The 19,552-nt window shown below is 34.6% G+C and overlaps 1 protein-coding gene across 2 annotated transcripts in view; it reads right to left on the bottom strand.

Moving 5' to 3' along the window:
- Window positions 1-15,144, bottom strand: part of LOC103704212 (protein VERNALIZATION 1) — a 30,342-nt gene extending 15,198 nt beyond the window's left edge. The window contains exons 1-5 of one of the 2 annotated variants that reach the window (XM_008787408.3): window positions 14,502-15,144; window positions 4,099-4,177; window positions 3,926-3,990; window positions 3,746-3,845; window positions 3,473-3,514 (exon numbers count right to left, since the gene is read on the bottom strand). In XM_008787408.3, the coding sequence (XP_008785630.2) occupies window positions 3,473-3,514; window positions 3,746-3,845; window positions 3,926-3,990; window positions 4,099-4,177; window positions 14,502-14,686 (471 nt within the window). In that variant the 5' untranslated portion in view covers window positions 14,687-15,144. The remainder of the gene's footprint in view (window positions 1-3,472; window positions 3,515-3,745; window positions 3,846-3,925; window positions 3,991-4,098; window positions 4,178-14,501) is intronic. The other variant, XM_008787409.3, reaches the window with a different exon arrangement.
- Between the last annotated feature and the right edge of the window lie 4,408 nt (window positions 15,145-19,552).

The raw sequence follows: 19,552 nt of genomic DNA, 5'->3' as shown, positions 1-19,552 counted from the left end.
ATAAAATATAACAATTATATACTTTGTTCCTTTATAAATCTAAAAATCTGCTGGAGCTTTAACAAAGAACCCTAGCCATGAATTAAACTCCCTTCCATGCAAGAAAAGGTATTCTTGTTTCCTATTTTTGTATGCATCTTTTGAATCATGTTTTAGGAGAAAAGATTTTTAATTTCTTTCTATAAATATTATACTATAAATATAATATTATATTACATTTATCATAATACATTCATTGATATGTTATGTTAAATAATTTAATATTATATTAAATTATTATGCTATAGTATACAATGTTATATTACTATATTATAATAATATTATATTACATTACAGTAATATTATACTATATTGTATATTTATATATTAATATGTGTTATATTTTATTAATCTCTATTGTATAATACTATGCAATGCCCTTGATGGTAATTTTATGATACAAAAGTACTTTCTCAGTTTGTTTACCAAACATATGCTAAAGTGCCACAACACTTTAGAGATGTAGTTACTAAACAATAAACAACTTTTTATAAAAGCTCTACTTCCAACAGCTCTACTTTCAAAAGCTCTACTGCCAACAGCTTCCCCAACGGAGCCTAAGATACTCACTCTAGTACCAACTTGTTGAGTGCTTTCTATGATTCTTTTTCTTTTTTGGGGACCTACTTCCCCACCCTAATTCGGTCTTGCTTGCACTTCCAAGTAACTATGCACCTATGCAAACAAAAAACTGGGCCTAATTCTACCACTCCATTTAGTAAGCAAGGTTCTCGACCATCCACTTTGTAAAGAAAGCTAATTGACTATGGCCATGTAAACCAAGAGAATGGACCACTCTTGACCATTCCTCAAGGAAAGCAACTTCATGACACTAAAATATGTTTTACATGCCCTCCTCGAATAGGTGGGTTCAGGAATTACCACGAACAAACGGTCAGGTAGATTTCTCTTAATGATTCATCCATCTTAAGTCCTACAAATATTTCTTTTGCTTGTTACTTAAGAAAGAAAATAGTATCATTGCACGTCATACCAGACTCTACAAAGCAGTTGGCAACTTTTCGAAACATTCCTACCAAGCATAAGGGCTTCCTTGTTTGCAATAGAAGTGAAAATATGATTCCAAGTACAATCTTCCCTTCTAAACCTTGAAGCTTAGGAGCATGATGAATTCAGTACGAAACATAACTGAGTTTTGCTGCAGACCTGAACTGTGAAACTCGAGCAGACCTAAATTGTGAAACTCGAGCAGACCTAAACCGCACTTGAAGGCACAATCTTTGAAAGTATCAATTGAGATGAAAATATCTTGCACCATACATATATGAAATTTAATTAAGTTGGACAATATGCAGTGTTAAACCTTTGGTAAAAAATTTAACAATTCAAACTCATATCACGATCCCTATCAAAAAATTTGGAGATCCCTATCCTGATCTGCATCACTAAAAAGGCTCTCAAAATTGGAGATCTACATCGTTGACCATGATCTGCATTACTAAAAACACCTAGAAATTGAAAGGTACAAGTTTTATTGGATTCTAACATATACGTCAAGTGGGTGCTTATATGAATGGTTTTAATGATATTAAACCATGATTTGGTATAATATAAGCATTCAAACTTATTAAATTTTAATCTGTATATATTTTAAATGTAGATCACGATCAATAAAGTGGATTTTGAATTTAAATACTATCATGTACTTTAGCACATTAGCATAATGGGCAGCAATTTTACATCCATATAACGAGTAAGTTAGAGATAAACAAGAAACGCAATCTTTTATTTCTAAGCATTTTTACAAGTGGAGACAATAATCAGCAATATAGATCTTTGAATTGGATGCCCCATCATTGATTTTGGAATAATGAATCTTCGTCAAAGATTAAACTCTAAGTATGTAGGACAACTCAATCTAAATTATCTGATCCCTATCAAAAAATTTGGAGATCCCCATCATGATCTGCATCACTAAAAAGGCTCTCAAAATTGGAGATCTGCATCATTGACCATGATCTGCATTACTAAAAAGGCCTAGAAATTGAAAGTTACAAGTTTTATTGGTTTCTAACATATACGTCAAGTGGGTGCTTATGAATAGTTTTAATGATATTAAACCATGATTTGGTATAATCTAAGCATAAAAACTTATTGAATTTTAATCTACATATGTTTTAAATGTAGATCACAATCAATAAAGTGGATTCTGAATTTAAATGCTTTGTCATGTACTTTAGCACATTAGTATAATGGGCAGCAATTTTACATCCATATAATGAGTAAGTTAGAGATAACAGGAAACGCAACCTTTTGTTTCTAAGCATTTTTACAAGTGGAGACAATAATCAGCAATATAGATCTTTGAATTGGATGCCCCATCATTGATTTTGGAATAATAAATCTTTGTCAAAGATTAAACTGTAAGTATGTAGGACAACTCAATCTAAATTCTCTAATAACTATAATTTGAGTATTCGTTGTTTTATATTGCAAAGATAAATTATTCATACTATTTCACCTTTCGTCCAAAATCCCTAATCCCTAACAAATTTTTCAAAAGAGCCCCTATCAAATGTTAAAGATGGTACTAAATATTATGCTGACCAGCCGAACCATTTCAAAAATGTTGGGATCAAATACCAAAATAAGGACCTAACTGACTATGAACATCAAGCTTGCCAATGACCCCATTCAAACAAATGACCACCAACATTACAAACACATGCAAAATTAAATTTTGTATAAAACGTTTTTGTTAATTTGCACAATTAACTATTACATATTTGTAGGTTGGTAAATTACGATTGCTAACCATCAGATGCTGGAAAGGAAAATGGTTGACCAAAAGCTCTTCTGACAATTGAACGAAAGATTGTGATAATAGGCAAGGCTACTTAAGCATCTTTTCTTTGGATTTTAAAACAAGCTGCTTAAATTCTTAGAAATGGGCTCCAATTTTGCAATTTGATAGCTCCACCAATTTTATAATAAAACATTTAATAGTGAGGGGAATTATATTAAATATACATTTAAATGAGCATCAAAGCTTATGAATATTAGCACTAGAATACTGTGCAAGAACATTTTTTAATGTGGAGGAAGAAAGTGAAATTGAGGTTTTGAACGGTCATGCACAGAAAAAAAATTCAAGCATTGTATCATTGAATCAAGTGGCATAATGAAAAGTTCAAGTTTTAAGAACTTGTGTAGTCAGCCCTATCCATTGTTAACCTAGCATATTTGATTTAAACTGCTATTTCTTATTGACGGTTTTTGACTAATTGATTCTTAATTATTCTGACCATGGAGGAGAAGCATAGAAGTATAAACAAATTCATTTGCAATGTAACTCAACAATAGAAGGTAATGTTGTGAATGAAAAGGGAACAGGATTGCCAAAGGAAGTTTAATATTTATGTAAAATGAAAATGTCATTTAGAAGACATCTAACATGGATAGTGGAACGTGCCTTTTGCTGAAGTTCAGCAATTGAATCAAATAGAAGTTGGTTCTGCAAAAGAAAGAAGCTCTGATAGCATTAACAAATATTCATCATGTAAATCACCGTCAGGAAAGGCACAAAGCACTCCCCTTGTATTGAGTACGATATGTAATGCATGAAATGGAAATTTTATAAGTTGCCGCGGTAGCAGTTAAAAGGGCATAGTAGAAGGAAGCAGTATTTATGGAAAGCTTATGCGGTTGTTATAATAGGATTGCAAAAATGAGGAAGGTTGATTACCTTTCTCGATCTTATACGTCTCGAAGCACTCTCAAGCTGTTGCTCCAGTTGTTGAAGTTCTTTAAGTGCCAAGGAATCGAGTTGTTCTCCCATGAGATGCCTGAAAGTATCACAATGTGGAAACCCATGTCAGGTATTTGCATGACAGGTAACTGTGTTTTATGAACACCATTTCAATACCTTTGACTTTTTTGTAGAGACTCAACCTTCAATTTCAGTTTGCCATATTCATGAAACCAGCTTCCCTGTTTAGCAAATTCACGATAATGTTAGATATCTTGCAAATTTGCTGCGTGAGGAGGAATGAAGCTTGAAGATGATGTCTCAAGTATACTCAATCTTAAATCTCATACCTGTGACCCTGGATCTTCTTGTGCAAGGGGTTTTTCGGGATTTGAATAACACTGGTAACGTTCGAGAATCTTTTCCATGCTGTTAGGAGGGGCAAATCAGCTTTTCACTTTTTCTATTATCTTACTACAGATTTGAAGACGTGGATTCAGTTCATGAAGTGTCTGAAAATTCTTATCCATTTCTTTTACAGTTAGATGCATCTTAGATATATATCATTTTGTTAACAAGATTGACATTTGAAATGCCACCATGAAAAAGCTTCAATCATCAAAGACATAAATTTTTTGTTAAACTTATCCAAAGGTACCAAGCTAAAAAGAAAAAGAAAAACTATATAAATTGAGGCTTTAACATGAAAAGGCCTCAGTGACACACTGCTGCAGCTGGTTACATGTCTCCTCTCTGACGGTTCTTCATAATGATAGAAAAAGAATATAGCTCCCATTCTAGAAGCGTGCCATACATTTTTATTGTAATTATATTTTCTTGACGACTTAACCAACTACTTAAAACAAACGCCAAGTTCAATGCTTAAAAGAGGAATCGCTCTTTTGCCTTGTTTCCATCAACAGTTAAGTGTATGTTTTGCTTCTATCTTCGTTATGTTGCAGTGGTGCGAGCAAGAAAAATTAAAGAACAGTGGAAGTCAAAGATGCACCACAATAGAAAATCAAATTTATGGTGCTTCTTATTCAGGAGAGTGAGCACAGCAGCTTATGTTTGTGTCCCTATATATCAAGATATATGCTGTTTGGTGTAATGTCTCCATGTATCTTATTGTAGAAAGCCAACACGTGTGTTTTATATGAGTAAGAAATTATAAGAGCACCCCATAAAGGATATAGAAGAGAAGGAATGATTTGAATGCAACAAATGAAGCCCTTCTGTAATGTCATACTGATCCAATAGATCAAATATTTAACAAGCTCACAAATGATTACTCAATTAGTTACATATGGGTCTTAAATTTCAAAGACAAATAAATGTCAAAGGAATGCCCAAAAAGAGGAAAAAACAAAAGATTATTGAATTTGTCATACTGCATAGGACCCTGGACAAGCCAAGAAAGAGGACATTCACATCATATCTCTCAGCAACATCAACACTAGACAACCTATAAGAAAAATAGGATTACAAGGCAAATAAAGACATGCCGCAGAATAAGGTAATCAAGTGATTACACCACCTAATTGAATCTGGTATTAAATAGGTTATTAGAGACATGCAAAATGAAAATAGTATTAAAGCTGACCTATATGAGGCACTGTAGCATGAGCTCTTTTGGTACTGTCTATGAGCTTGTTCTTGGTATTTTTGTTTCTAGGTGACCTATTCATTGGCAAGGTGCTAGGACTTAAACATGGAAAGTATGTGAATGTTGGAGGTAGGGGTATGCCCTAATTAGTCATTTGTATGTTTAACATGCAGATTGGCTAAGAAGATTGGCGGACAATAGTAATTGGCATACGACTCTACCAACGAGTAATAGTAGTTAGTGTTTATCGATTATGGCTCTGTCATAGATATAATAGTGACCTTAGCATTTAGTCTGAGAGTAGTAATTTGATCAATGATATTGTTAAATGGTAAATAATTTATGATTTTATTTATGCTATACACTAGAAACCATATGTAAAATATGAATGATTTATATATGCATGATTGGCTTTATGACTTATTTTAATATATTATACTAAAAAATACTTTATTTTGTAATATCTGTTATTTTCTTTAAATGACATATTGACATGCAAAAACTATGCTTGATTCGGTAAGATGGTAGAAGGTTTACTTATTGAGCGGTGTCACTCATATATCTCTATATTTCTTTTTTTTCTCTCTAAACAAATAAAGTCAATATAAACAAAGGATCATCCAGTCTTGGAGTTTGTGTTAGCACGCTTAACAATCTAAATAGAAGACTAGATCTTTAGTTTTTTAGTTGATTATAAATTTATAGTTAATATTTTTTTGAATATTGAGGATTATGGATTGATTTTATGTTTCAATTTAGACGCTCTAAACTAATATTGGTTGCAATTAATATATAATAAAATTAAATTCCTATTTATTCTATTAATTTTGAGATGAATTTGAAAGCTAATATAATGTTGGCTTCGTGTTGTTGTGGGTTGTACCCCTCGGTAGCACGCCATATCATACTCTGGATCTAGAGCCTATACAAAGAAATTTTAATCTCTTGGGTGGTTGGCTCTAGGATATAGATCTTGAAAAGTTACTCAATTTTAATACATACATATATATATATATATATATATATTAATCGAGCATCGTTTGACCAAATTATGGTCTTTGGAAGTTTGGATTGTAACCTACTTTTTGATATGGTGGATCCTACTCCTAAATCCTATTTAGCCATATTCGTAGTAGCCGAAGTAGTCCACATCAAGTTTAATGATCCTCTTAAATGCTCGTAGTGATCAAAATGGTCCACATTGAGTCTAGTGGTTCGCCTGAATCGATTTTTTGTAGAGAATTTAGCTCTTGCTAAATCAAAACTGAAGATAAAGAAATACCTATTTTTTGCCTCATAATTGAACCACTTAACTTTGCTCGGAGATGATTTCCAACCTTGGTCTTCTTTGCTAGATAGTGGATCCTCGTCTTTAGATATGAGATAACTTCGCTATAAGAACTGTTGGTGCTTGTGTTGAAGGCATCACTAATCGAGATACAATCTTAGTAAGTTGGACAATCTTCTTCTCTAGTTATGTGAGATATTCCTTCATCTCATTATCTATCGAAGCAGAACTAGCAACCATACTCGCTTTTGTCTTTTAATGTACTTCATGTCGGGTTACCCCCGCACGCGCTGCGATGATCGCAGCGAAAACACACGCGCGGGGTCGTTCATCTCATGAATGTTCTAGAAAATGTAGATTTCAAAAAAATTCTGAGTTCTCTAATTCAGAAAATTATGAAATCTTAAGAAAAGATTAAAATTACTAACTTGATTAATTTCAGATCTTAGAATTCATAATTATAAAGATTTTATCTTTACCTTTAAGTGGATAGATCTTTACCGCTATCTGATAATTGAAGATTTGGTTCGCTTGAAGCCGCACAATCGTCCAACCTCTACAGGTATCCACACGAGGTAGATCGCTCCAAGCTCCTTAATCTCATCGGAGTGCTAGCTCCCTTGCAGAAATCACTTTTGATGGCTGATTTTTTCTCTCTTTCAGTCAACTCCTTGATTGCTTTGAGAGAAAGAAAGAGGAAGAAGGACAAAGAGAAAGAAGTGCCTGCACCTCCTTTTCTTCTTTTCTTTGCACATGCCTGAAAGGATGAGAGGAAGAGGGTGGGCGGCTGAAATCAATGCACTCCAATTATTCTCAACCCTCACGCCTCCCCTCCTTTTATAGGCATCTCATGCCTAGCTAAACAAAGAATAACTTCAATGAGAAATCATTTTTTAATTCGTCCCTCCAAATTCTTCCCAACTCCTTACTTAAATTGGATTGGAGAGAATCAAGGAGAGGCAACTAGGCCTCTCCTTGTGCCATGTGGCAGGCCAAGAGGAGAAGGAAGAGGGGTGGACGTCCCTCCTCTTGTGGTGTGGGAACCAAAGAAGGAAAGGAGGGGCGGACGCCCCTCCTTTTCTTTGGTGTGTGACAAGGAGGAGGGGCGTCCGCCCCTCCTTCTTTCCTCCCTTTGCTTCACACGCATGAAGGAAGGGATACTCCCTTCCTTTCATGCATAGGTTTTCTAATCTAATTAAAAAACATGTGATCCCTCTTGATTAATTAAATTCTAATCCAATTAGAACCTAATTTGTCCTCCAAATTGATTCATATAAATCCTAATCCAATTAGGATCCAAATTGGACTTCATGAATTAAGTTTCTTATCAAATAAGAAGTTCTAATCAATTAGAACTTTCCATCCTTATCCAATAAGGTTAAGTCTAATTGATTTAGTCCAATTGAATCAATCAAATTGTAATCCAATTGTAAATCTTTCTTCTTTAACTCACTGACTCCTAGTGGGTTAAATTATTTGCCAATCAAATTGCCAATCAAAATCAATTGCAATTCTAAATCACAATCCAACCATCGGAATGATCAAAACCTCTTATGTATGTGACCCATAGGTTCTATTCTATCTGGTAGTGAGATATATTATGATCTCCATCACAATATCATTGAAACTTTTTTCAATGGGTTGAAACAATTTCAACTCTTCTCTTCAGAGTTCACTGATTATCAAGTAAATGCCTTCGAGTCTCACAATCCACTAGTGACACCTGGCAGTATATAATGACAATCCAGCAGAACGAAATAAATGAACCTCAAGGTGCAGTTAGTGTATGATACAGTACCTCTATCGTAGATTCCAACAAAATGGAGGTTATGGATAACTCGTCAAACTCCATCGTCTGTCATATGTCAAAATTTATTTGACTCAAGTTCGAGATTGAAAAACTCTTTTTTCAAAACTGCCCTGGCCAAGATCTTTCGAACTTAGTCTCATAAATCATATAGGATCACTCCTAATCTATCAAGGTCGATAGATCCCATCTAGATGCAACCTTAATCCGATAGTAAACCTACTGCAGTCAATCTGCACTACAAGGATCCTGTTGGATAGGGCCCATGTTCATGTGCTTATCAAACTACAGTAGCCACACCGTGAGTAGCTGAGGCATTGCAGGTCTAAGTACCAGTCATACAACTATAGCATCAAGTAAGTTACTGACGAGTGGATAGACATCTAAGTTACTCAGTACCCTTGTTCTGTAACAAGCACTTGCATAATTACTCTAGTGTCACCACACTGTGAACTTAAGACTCGTCCATCAAGAAGAATGATATGTGCACTAATATCATCGGATCGATTATCGTCCTTCGTGATAATCCATCGATTAGGAGCAATTCAGAAATTAATTACCTAATGACACATGTCTTAAATTTTCAACTCTTGAGAATATGTGTTATCATCTTATTAATTTCTAGGATGATTCATGGACACAAAATAACATAAATGAAAAGAATGCCCAATTTTATTAATAAAAAGATCAAGTACAAATTTATGTTTCAGAACAATTACAATGCGTCTGCCAAAATTGGCTTCTATGGCATATTTCTAATGCTTCAAATATGGATAGCCCTTCTCTCTTCTGCTTGTACTGCTCATGCATTTAAACCACAAATTAAGCCTCCCATAGACATAGAGGATCAACGCTTTGATACTAATTTGATCCCTTAGATGTAAAGAATAGAGGCTCTGATACCAACTTGATTTCATTGGATCAAGTTGGAATTTCACTAGGTAAGAGCATGGCCTTGATACCAACTTGATCCAATAGAATCAGGTTGGAATTTTCTCAACCCACTAAAATTCTACAGGAGATGTCCTTCAACTTTTAAGATACAAGAGTTTTATGCATATAGCTACATTAGAGGGCTTTAAAAATTTGACTTAGAAAACTTTTAAAATTAAAATTTTTGACACAGAACAGATGGGTCAAATATTAGCAAAAATAAGTTATTAAAGAATTTATACTGATAACTTGGCAAAGTATGTGCACAAAAAAAGGGATAAAAAATATACTAGCAACATAAAGGCAAATGAGAGAAGACTTTCAAGAAATAAGATAGAGCCATCTGATTTCTTAATAGCCAGGAGAAAATAAGGAAATGATAGATGGTAGCAGACCATAGTTAGGATTTATGAAATTTAGAAGCCCAAACACTTGCTGACAAAAGATCCCGAGTTATGGTTAAGATGCCTTAAAAAAAGAGAGAACATTAGGAGCACAGTCCCTTAAAGAGGAACATATGACAAAATGGATGAAAGGGATATGAGCAAAAAATACAAATATGAAGAAAACATGTTAATGTTTGAAGAGAAGAATGCAAGAAAATTAGATGTCATGAACAAACCGATATATCAACAGTTGATCATAGATAAAAAGAACAAAATAGATCTCGGCAATCCATTTTAGATCTTAGAAAATGATCAAACTTAAACACATATCAATGACAACAATCATATCAGTAAACATAAGAATAGGCTTTTAGTATGGAATGAGAAAAGGAATTGAGAGAATAAATCTAATAAAGGGTTTGATTGTTGGAAATAGGATACTACCTTGAAAGCCATTTGGTATATTGGACATATTATTTTGAGACATCGTGGGTATCTCTTCTACATATGGACATAAAAGTTAGAGGGTTGATATGTACGAACTAGAAAATAGTTCAAAAGTTTTGCCATTGTTTCTGCATAAAGGGATCCTTCTGGACACTAGAAAGTTGTTCACAACTACGGGTAAGGTTGGATATTGCACTAATATGGCAGCCATTATGTATAGTATCCAATAATGGACTGAAGCAGTAATTTCACAATCATTAAAGTAGTTAACTTTACATATGCATAGTGGATAAGTTTCATACTGGATGGTCAATGACACAACACCATCTATTGAAAACCATTGTTGGAGTTAGAGATGTTGATCTCATATGGATAACATGAAAGTTAAAAGCCTTGTATTTCTCTAATAAAGCAAGGGAGAGCATCATCAACTCAGCTTCTAACATCTAAAATGCTAGGTGAATGGGCTGTCCTTCCAAATCCTTCAGAGTGTAATTCTTGGATGATCTCTCTCATGAAATAATTTGAGATTGTAAAGATAGGATTATCACCATGCTTGAAGGAAGATCAAATAGCTCCAAAATCTGCATCTTCATCGAATAAGTCTTTTAATAGCTCAAAACCCACTATTTCTATAGAGAGATACCAAATAGAATATGTTGTCATGCATGTTGGCTGCAAGGTCAACATGCTAGACTCGTACTTGATCATAAAGTTGAACAACTAAAAGAAATATAGCCCATTTTCTGTATTGATGATTAAAGCAATGATTGCCATTAGGGGGGGGGACAAAGTCTAATTGTCCGAATGGAGCATATAAGTCATATTATTAGAGGTATGTCTTCCAATGTCGGAAAGCCTACAAAATAGTATAAAACTCTATATCGTAGATGGAGTAATTGATGTGGCTTCCATTCAATTTTTTGCTGAAGTAGGCTACCTGTCAATCCTCTTGAGAGAAAACCTTATATATTATATCATCACTAAAACCTGATATATTAATGATGAAATGATGATATTATCCCCAAAAGAATCAAATTATAATAATATTTTAACAATTCATGTTATAATAATTAAAATAAAATATAGATCCTAAGTTTGTGTTGGTGTATTGTTAAAACCAAACCAACTATCATGAAAATTTGAGAGGAGATTAGAAATATGATAAGATGTACATAACACCACATGATTCTAATTGGAAACTTAATGACTTTTTCAAATGCATTAAACTACTGAAATTCATAAGCCCTACCATCATTAACCCTTATTTGAATTTAAATCACAATCCTATACATCTCGACCATAGAAAGTGGCCACGTATATATATTGCATGGGCTATTTTCAAAATAACTGGTGCAATCAGATCACCTTTAGATTTCACAATCAATGAGGATCTTTTCTAGGTACGCTTCGTTATGGTGCTTAGCTTTTTTATTGTTAAATTAGACTTATCTTTTTCCTTTCATACTTATTGCTTCTTTGAGTCCTAATTCTAAAGTTAATCTTCTCCCTTGTCCTTGCTCTTATCGGTTTGTTCTTCGAGACCAACATGAATCTGAATACCATGCTTAATACTATTGCCCGAAAGATATAAAATATTTGTTGCAATACTTCGTTAGGAGTATTAGTAAAACTTGTTACGTGATAACACTAGTCAGATAATAGTTGCAGAAGGTTGGGTTCGGCTTGGGACTTGTAAGTTATTTCATAGTAGTTTTATATATGTTTGAGATTAGTAACTAATTAAAAGTATATTATAAATAATTCATTAATATAGGGGCATGCATAATATCTTTTACCAACTCCTATGAGAAAAATGTTTAATACTTATTGGTTATTGGAGGGATAATAATTTAATGAAATTAATTATATGTTATTTTCAACTTGATTTGATCTGATCTATTTAATGAACAAGTTATATAAGTTGTGACAATTTAACAATTAGGAAAAAATAGTTTTTGATATGAAATCCACTATCAATATTGTAGTGATGAACCATCCCTAGGTAATGGTCTAAAATGTAATAATCAAAAACTTGCATGGAGACCAGATTTAACTAAGAATTTGGATCACTCATTCAACTTGATTTGTATTAATAAAATATAAAAAATTAAACTTACTTAAAATATATAATATAAAGTATTGCAAGTATTTTATATTAAAATACCACTTTTTATTTACAGCATGAATAAAAAGAGTCATGAATTATCTAATTTTAAAGGACTTTAGAAAAATATATACAATTATAGAAATATGTTGAATTATTGATAATAAAATAAATTTATTCATTTTTTGTTTTCTATAAAAAAGAGGATTAATTTTTTTATGAAAATAATTAATTGTTAAAATATGAAATACATAATATATTTGAAATGAGTATATTTTATAATGTAAAAATTTTAGATAAATATAATAAATTATAACTTTATACTAGCAGCAAATGTTGTCATGGTGGCTGAGTAGCAGGCAATATTATTTTTGGGCTCTTTAACGACGATTTTTCAATCTTTTGCCATAAATAAAATTGTCACTAAATGTAATATTTTTTTCTAACACTTTATATTTTGGTCACTAAAACTTTTAACCACTGGATCTTTAGTGACTACCTAGCGACGAAACATTGTTGGTTACTAAAAACTTTTAGCAACAAAAGAAAAGTTTTATGACTAAATTTTTCATAGCCAAAAACTTGAATTTTTGTAGTGAGCACAAAACGCTGTAGTTCAAGAATGGATTGTGGAGCCATGAGGACAGTTATTTCGACAGTAAGAAACTGGGCACATGAATCATAAAACTAGAGAGCAAGATGTACATGAAGTTGCCACATGTTGATCTCAATGCACTTGCAAAGATTTCATTCTAATTAGCACGCTCTGAAATATGCAAAATCTAGTTTGTTGGAGTGACCAGGAGTCAAGGAATGAAGCCGCACTGATCTGAAAATGACTCGATCGGCAAGTTGATAAAAGGAAATGTAGGAAATATAGCAATGGCAAAAGAGGAATTAAGAGGGTTCAAAAGAGCACTTCTTGGCTGCAGACCACCAGTGGAAGACAGTCACAAACTATTAACATTTGAACCATGCTTATAGGAGTATGGACGAGAAAACAAAAAAAGAGAAGGATTCTTCGATCTCCATATCCAATTGTCCAAGATCACGGAGACAAGAATCCAACACCTTGAATCATCAGACAAAACAATGCTCATTCACAATCTCAAATCCTGCAGATAAAAATCTGGGACAAAAGTAGAAATCTTAAGAACAAGTAGAGCAAAGCATGAGGCTTCAACTTGCTCAGAACTGCAACAGGGCCAGCTTTCCATGCTAACAGGAGCCTAGTGTAGAACAGCACGCTACACGGAATAAATCGACCGTGTCGGCCTAAGGTGTAGAACAAACACCAAACAAAAAATAAAAAAAAAATACTGAACGAAAAATAATTAGGAGAGAGAAAAAATATTTAATTATAAAATTAAGCTAAACAAAAAAGCTCGCCCTCTCACTAATAAGTCTCACCCCAAAGATAACTATTTTAGAAGGAATAATTAAGTAGAGTAAAAATAGAAATAGAATTCTAAAATCATTAAAACTAATGATTAACTAAACAAACATTCGAATAGAATTAGGACTTGTCAATAAATCTCACCACCCACAAGCACTTAGGGTAACCAAAAATATCAACCATCCGAGTAGCAGTCGCAAAACCAGTTCATGAACTCGATTGGTCCTTTCCAAAATTAACAAGCAAAATAGAGCCAATAGAGTTGGAGAACTATAGCATTTGTCGCACCATCTCCAGCAACGAGAAGGAAAATAAATAGCAAATAAATCACTTCTTGCACCTCTCAAGAATAATTTCATATATTGCTACTATTTCTTTCCAAAGGGCAGAAATTATTCTTAAAAAAAAGTGAAAAAGACGTCGTAGAAATCTACAATTCCCTCATTTTTCTCCTCGCTTTCTTTCTTTAATCCACTACGAAGATAAATGGCGATCGAACTGATCGTTGATTCCTTAAAAGCGCAACAGATTTTTTTCCCAAGAGCAAAAATATCTTAATTTTTTTTTCTCGAAAGCCTCAAATTTCTACATAGAAACGGAAGAGCAAAAGAAAAATCGCAACACAAAATTCGTCTCTTTTGTTAATTTCTGCTCCTATTTTCTCATCATCAGACATAAAACATCAAGAACGAGAAGCAAGCAAGTGGAAATAATATTACCATTCAGCATCGAATAAAAAACAAGAAGAGAAGGATCACAAGGGGCGATCTGGGGGAGGCGTACCTGGCGTCGGTGGAGTACTCGTAGAGCTTGCCCTTGGTGGAGAAGACGATGACGGCGACCTCGGCGTCGCAGAGCACCGAGATCTCGTGCGCCTTCTTCAGCATCCCCGACCGGCGCTTCGAGAACGTCACCTGCCTGTTAATCTTGTTCTCGATCCTCTTCAGCTGCACCCTCCCTCTCCCCATCGTTGATTCCTTCTCTATCTCGTTCGATCGACCGATCCCGAAGAAAACAAGCCAAAATTCTTATCCCCGTGGACAGAGACGAGACCAAAATAAGAAGAGAGGAAAGCAAGCGTATCCTCGTCCTCTTTCTTGTGCGCTCGCGTGCGTTTCTTAGGAAATAAATAAGCTGGAGAGGGAAGAGGAGTTTGGATCGGGAGGAAAAGGTGGTTTTGCTAAACCAGGGTGGTATTGGGGGTTCCGTTGTCTATTTTTGATTGGTTTATCTGACTACGGAAAGAAACCTGTCCACTTCTCATTGGCTGACCACCGCGCAGTCGCCTTTGTTGCCCCGGCGGGCCGCAGTATTGAGCGCACGTCCATCCGTCCGTACTGATTGGATGTGCCACGCCGCGTGTGCCGCGAGCCAAGGCTTTCTCGCCCACTACCACTAATGTCACACCATACGCCCCTCGGACCATTCCTCATGAAAATTGAGACAATATATATATATATATATATATTCCATAGTTTTTTTATATTTTCTAAAAATTATTATTATTATTATTATTATTAGAAATAATTTTTTAAAATTTGAGAAATAAAAAAATTATGTATTTTATCATCACCACCGGTAGAATCTCTTACACCTTTGTAACCATCATGAGGCTATCACCGCTATAATTGCAACTTTTACGGTATTATTTAATATTTTGTTACCATCCCTATTACTATCGCAACCACTAACTTTCAATTCTTTTGTCATTATCACTATAGCCACCACATCACCCTAGCAATTATGGTACCCCCACCATATTACTATTGTCCTCACTATCAATATCACTGCTAGCTCTATTATATTGAGAACTGCTATCACCATTTCCACTGCTGCCATAATATTTTTATATTTTAAAAATAATTAATTATATCAAATATATCTATATTTTTAAAAGTTTGAAAAAATAAAAATAAAGTTTATTTTTCTGATTCTAAAAATAATAAAGGAAAGTAGGTGGTGGGTCTATTTACTACAAGAAACTTGAAGATTGGCAGTGGCAAAGGGGATCAATCACTCCTGGAGTTGAGATGATATTACGAGCTCACCATCCGAGTTCTCGTAGACGGTCTCGCCATGTTGACCGGATATATTCATCTTCCTTCGTGCAAATCTACAGTTGAATTGCGCAATGATAGCTAATGAAAGCATTTGAAGTGCTTTGAAATTTGTGTGGAGTGCCATCTCCAACGGTTCGTGTTGCGAAAGAAGATCGATCGTTCTTTTGCACTAAAGAAGCAACCCGAACCCACGTTCCCTTGTCTCGTAGAAGTTACTATCGAAGAAATACCAGGGGTCATACATACCAGGAGGAGTACTGTTTGGTTGTACCACGACCAAACTATGATCTGAACTCTGGGTTGACTAATCTTCCTGTATGCATGGTTTATGTGGTGCTTGGTCCTACTGTGTTAACACAGCGAGCACTGGGTTTTAACATATGAATACGCGGAAATCTTGTTGCCTTCTAGGTGTTTGTTCAGGGTTTTCCCTGTGCAAGCTTCCAATCTGCCAATTGAGCTCGACCATATGTAGCCTGTTATTTTCATATTGTACCACAGCATGAGGGATGACCTAGAAAAATAGTGCTTAGCAAAATTGACCATTTTTCCTGTATTATAAGCGGCCGATCTGCTAATGTATTTATATTCTTTGCAGGTATGTAGATAATTCGATGAGTTGCTCTTTTGTTGCATGAGTTAATTGCAACCATTGAGGTATAACAAGTTCATCACTGATTCATCATTTAGGTTTGCTCGCAATTGCACCTTTCTTGCTTAAATTTAAGAGAAATTTGACATCAATTTTAATGGTCGATATCGCCTATGTGACAGTCATGGAATTCGCTTCATCCTAGCTTGTGAATTTCTTGGCTCAGATTTTTTTCTTTTTGTTGTTGCTTTATTTGAAGGGATAATATATCATAAGTTTTTGCTCGACCCTATATTTAACGGAAACTTGGTAGTGCAATGATGATGACAATGCCAATGATGATCTACTGGGGCTTGCATCGATCAGGAGCATAACAAAGCACTATCTCACGATCTTGTTTCCAAAGCTAACCATATCCAGGACCCATGAGTTAAGTGATATTTGTATCAACAGCCAGATCTAATCTATTGAATAAATGGAGTCATATTTATTTAAAAGATAAGATACCTCGCTGCTCCTTCTCGGTTAATTATGTTTTGCGGTACAAATATTACCCTACGTCAAAATGTCAATTTAAGATTGAAACCTTATGTCAGATTGCGACGAGGTTGGATTACCTAAACTTATCTATAACATTTAGCAGCCATGTCCTTTGCCTGTAAAGCTAACGACACCAGCAAAAATGCATAATAGATTCATGAGAATAGGGAAATGCACACAAAAAATATTTCCTAGTTCTCATCGTAAGGCCAACGAGGAGCATGAATCAAGTTCTGCTTCTCCTGCAGGTGTGGTTAACGAACCCATGATTTTGCCTCTTGGATCTATGTTGCCTACTTGCCACTCCATGAAATTGCATTGGCATGCGAGTATATTTATACAACAAATGCTTCTCTTCCTTTCACATTCGATCCTAATTAGTTTAGACTTTATGTTTCCTATGAAATTAGATAGAATTTTTGTAAGTAATCAAACAGAATTGGACTGGATTTCCTGTTGAATTGATGGACTGGATAACTCATTCGGACAAGCTATACATCAATCCAATGCCTTCCTAGCTCAAATTTTAAGGGAGGCATTTATTTTTGTCTTTCGCCTCTTATAGACAAATGGTTCAGGACTAGGGCAACATACTCTAAACATAATGTCACATTATTTGAAACAATAATTCCACAGGGACACATTATTTGCAATGCACTACTATAGTGAACACTCATTTCTTATGGGGGCATGATATAGATGGATTAGTGTGATTGATTGGTTGGCAAAACTCAGGAGGGGTTGAACCAAGTATCGAAGATCATCTAATTGTGATTTCTAAAACAGCAAATCAAAACAAAAAATCGGATGCTTGCCGAGGGTATTTATATTGGGCATGTAGCCCAAATTGACTAGCGTCTGTATATGTACTCTTTTTCCTATTCCTTTACAAGACTTCGTCCAGTAAACGAGTTTCCTTTGTTCTGAGGGACTTAAAGTGGGGTCTTTTGCAATTATAGTGTCGTGAAGTACTAAATGGGAGACATGACAGGAGATTGATCCTTCCCTTGTTTTTTTTTTTTTTTTTCTTTTTGTTTTTTTTTTTTTGCTGTTGTGGTAAATTGAGTCTTCCCTTCTTGTCTGCTCGAATCGTCCCCCGTCCTGCATGGTTTTACTTTTTGAAAAGCTAAGGTTGCTTCCTCTGGCCGGGTGTCAAGGGTGGGTCATTTCCATGTCTCGTACTACAATTATAAGGGGCCAAGGCCATTTTTTTTTTCCCTATCAAAAAAAGGCCATGAAAATTATAAAAATCTCCAATAACATTCTAAAAGAACATAATGCATGCATAAGAATAGAAGTAAGTTTTGAAGCTAATATGCCACTTTCAAGCTATTTATCAGCCGGCAATATCGAAATGTCTAAAAAAATAAATATTAAAATAAATACAAATCATTATAATTATTTTTTAAACAAAGCGGTGGTAAAAATACTATAAATTTTATTGGATTGATAAATGGATGTGATTGCAATGTCAAAACACACTTCAAATTGTGGGTAAGCCAATTTAAAGTTTGGCGGATAGCTTTTTATCCCTACCACCAATTAAATAGATGCTAAACTATGTTTCTCAGAGTTGTTTGTGAGAGTACTATGTCTGTCAAAAAGGCTTGTTGAGAGGGAAGTGCAAGAGGATGATCTTTTAGTTATGGGTGACCTAGCAGGTCTTCACAATGTTGAGCATCCACATGCCAAATGGCTGAATTTATGTTCCATTCTAACTAAAATTTGATCCAACTTTTTGGTGCTACATGTAGATATTATTCATCATTTAGGATAATAGATGCCTGCTAATATCGAGCAAATAGTTCTTTTTAATGTTGCAACTTTTTGGATAATCAACCGGCTTTTCACACCATACGTATATGAGTACAGCCAACAAGTTCAAAAAAAAAAAAAGTTGGCTAAATGGGTTGGGAGTGCCCGCCTGGTTCACCCAGAAGAACATTTGGATAATCATTTGCGACCCAACAAGATCCATGAGATTGGTAACCTTGGATTGGAGAGAGATGGTGGAGAAAGAGTGAGAAAGAGAGAGGAAGAAGACGAGGGGGAAGAAGCTTGAGCACCACAGGGAGGAAAAAAATGATTTTAGCCGTTTTGTTTTTCCTCCTTGTGGGATAGGTTGAGAGAGATAAGATTGATATGCGCTGCAATATTAGAAATCTTGCTTGCAATCCCACGAATCTTGCAAGATGATCCAAACCAGCCCAAAGGAGTTATAACTCTATATGTTATCAACGATGTCATTATTGCAGAAATTAAGTCATATATTTCATTTTTCTTTTTGGAGGGGTTGGGGGGTAGGGTTGAGACACATAATTCTATCTTTCAACGATAGAAATAGAAATAGCTCATTAAAAAGTAGTATAGCAGCCAAAAAAGTACAAAACACACAAGCCCTCAAAAATCAACCCATGTAAATGACCCTTTGCTCCAATTCCTGGATATGTATTATCAAGTGCGTCCAATAATTGGCAAGAGGGATGAGGCAACCAGACTATTGATTTTACTTTTTAAGATGATTTTAAAAATTAAGATTGAGATCTTATGTATTCACAAATTTTCAGTCAAGGCCCTGTGGAGAACTTTGACATGCAAATACATGTACTTATATATCGACCCTAGTATTGAGTTAACATATA

The sequence above is a fragment of the Phoenix dactylifera genome, chromosome 15, assembly GCF_051530095.1.
Source record: "Phoenix dactylifera cultivar Ajwa chromosome 15, Ajwa_hap1_PhDact_Kaust_v1.1, whole genome shotgun sequence".
Lineage (NCBI taxonomy): Eukaryota > Viridiplantae > Streptophyta > Magnoliopsida > Arecales > Arecaceae > Phoenix > Phoenix dactylifera.
The sequence above is the reverse complement of the archived record's forward strand: the minus strand, read 5'-3'. Positions and strand labels throughout refer to the sequence as shown.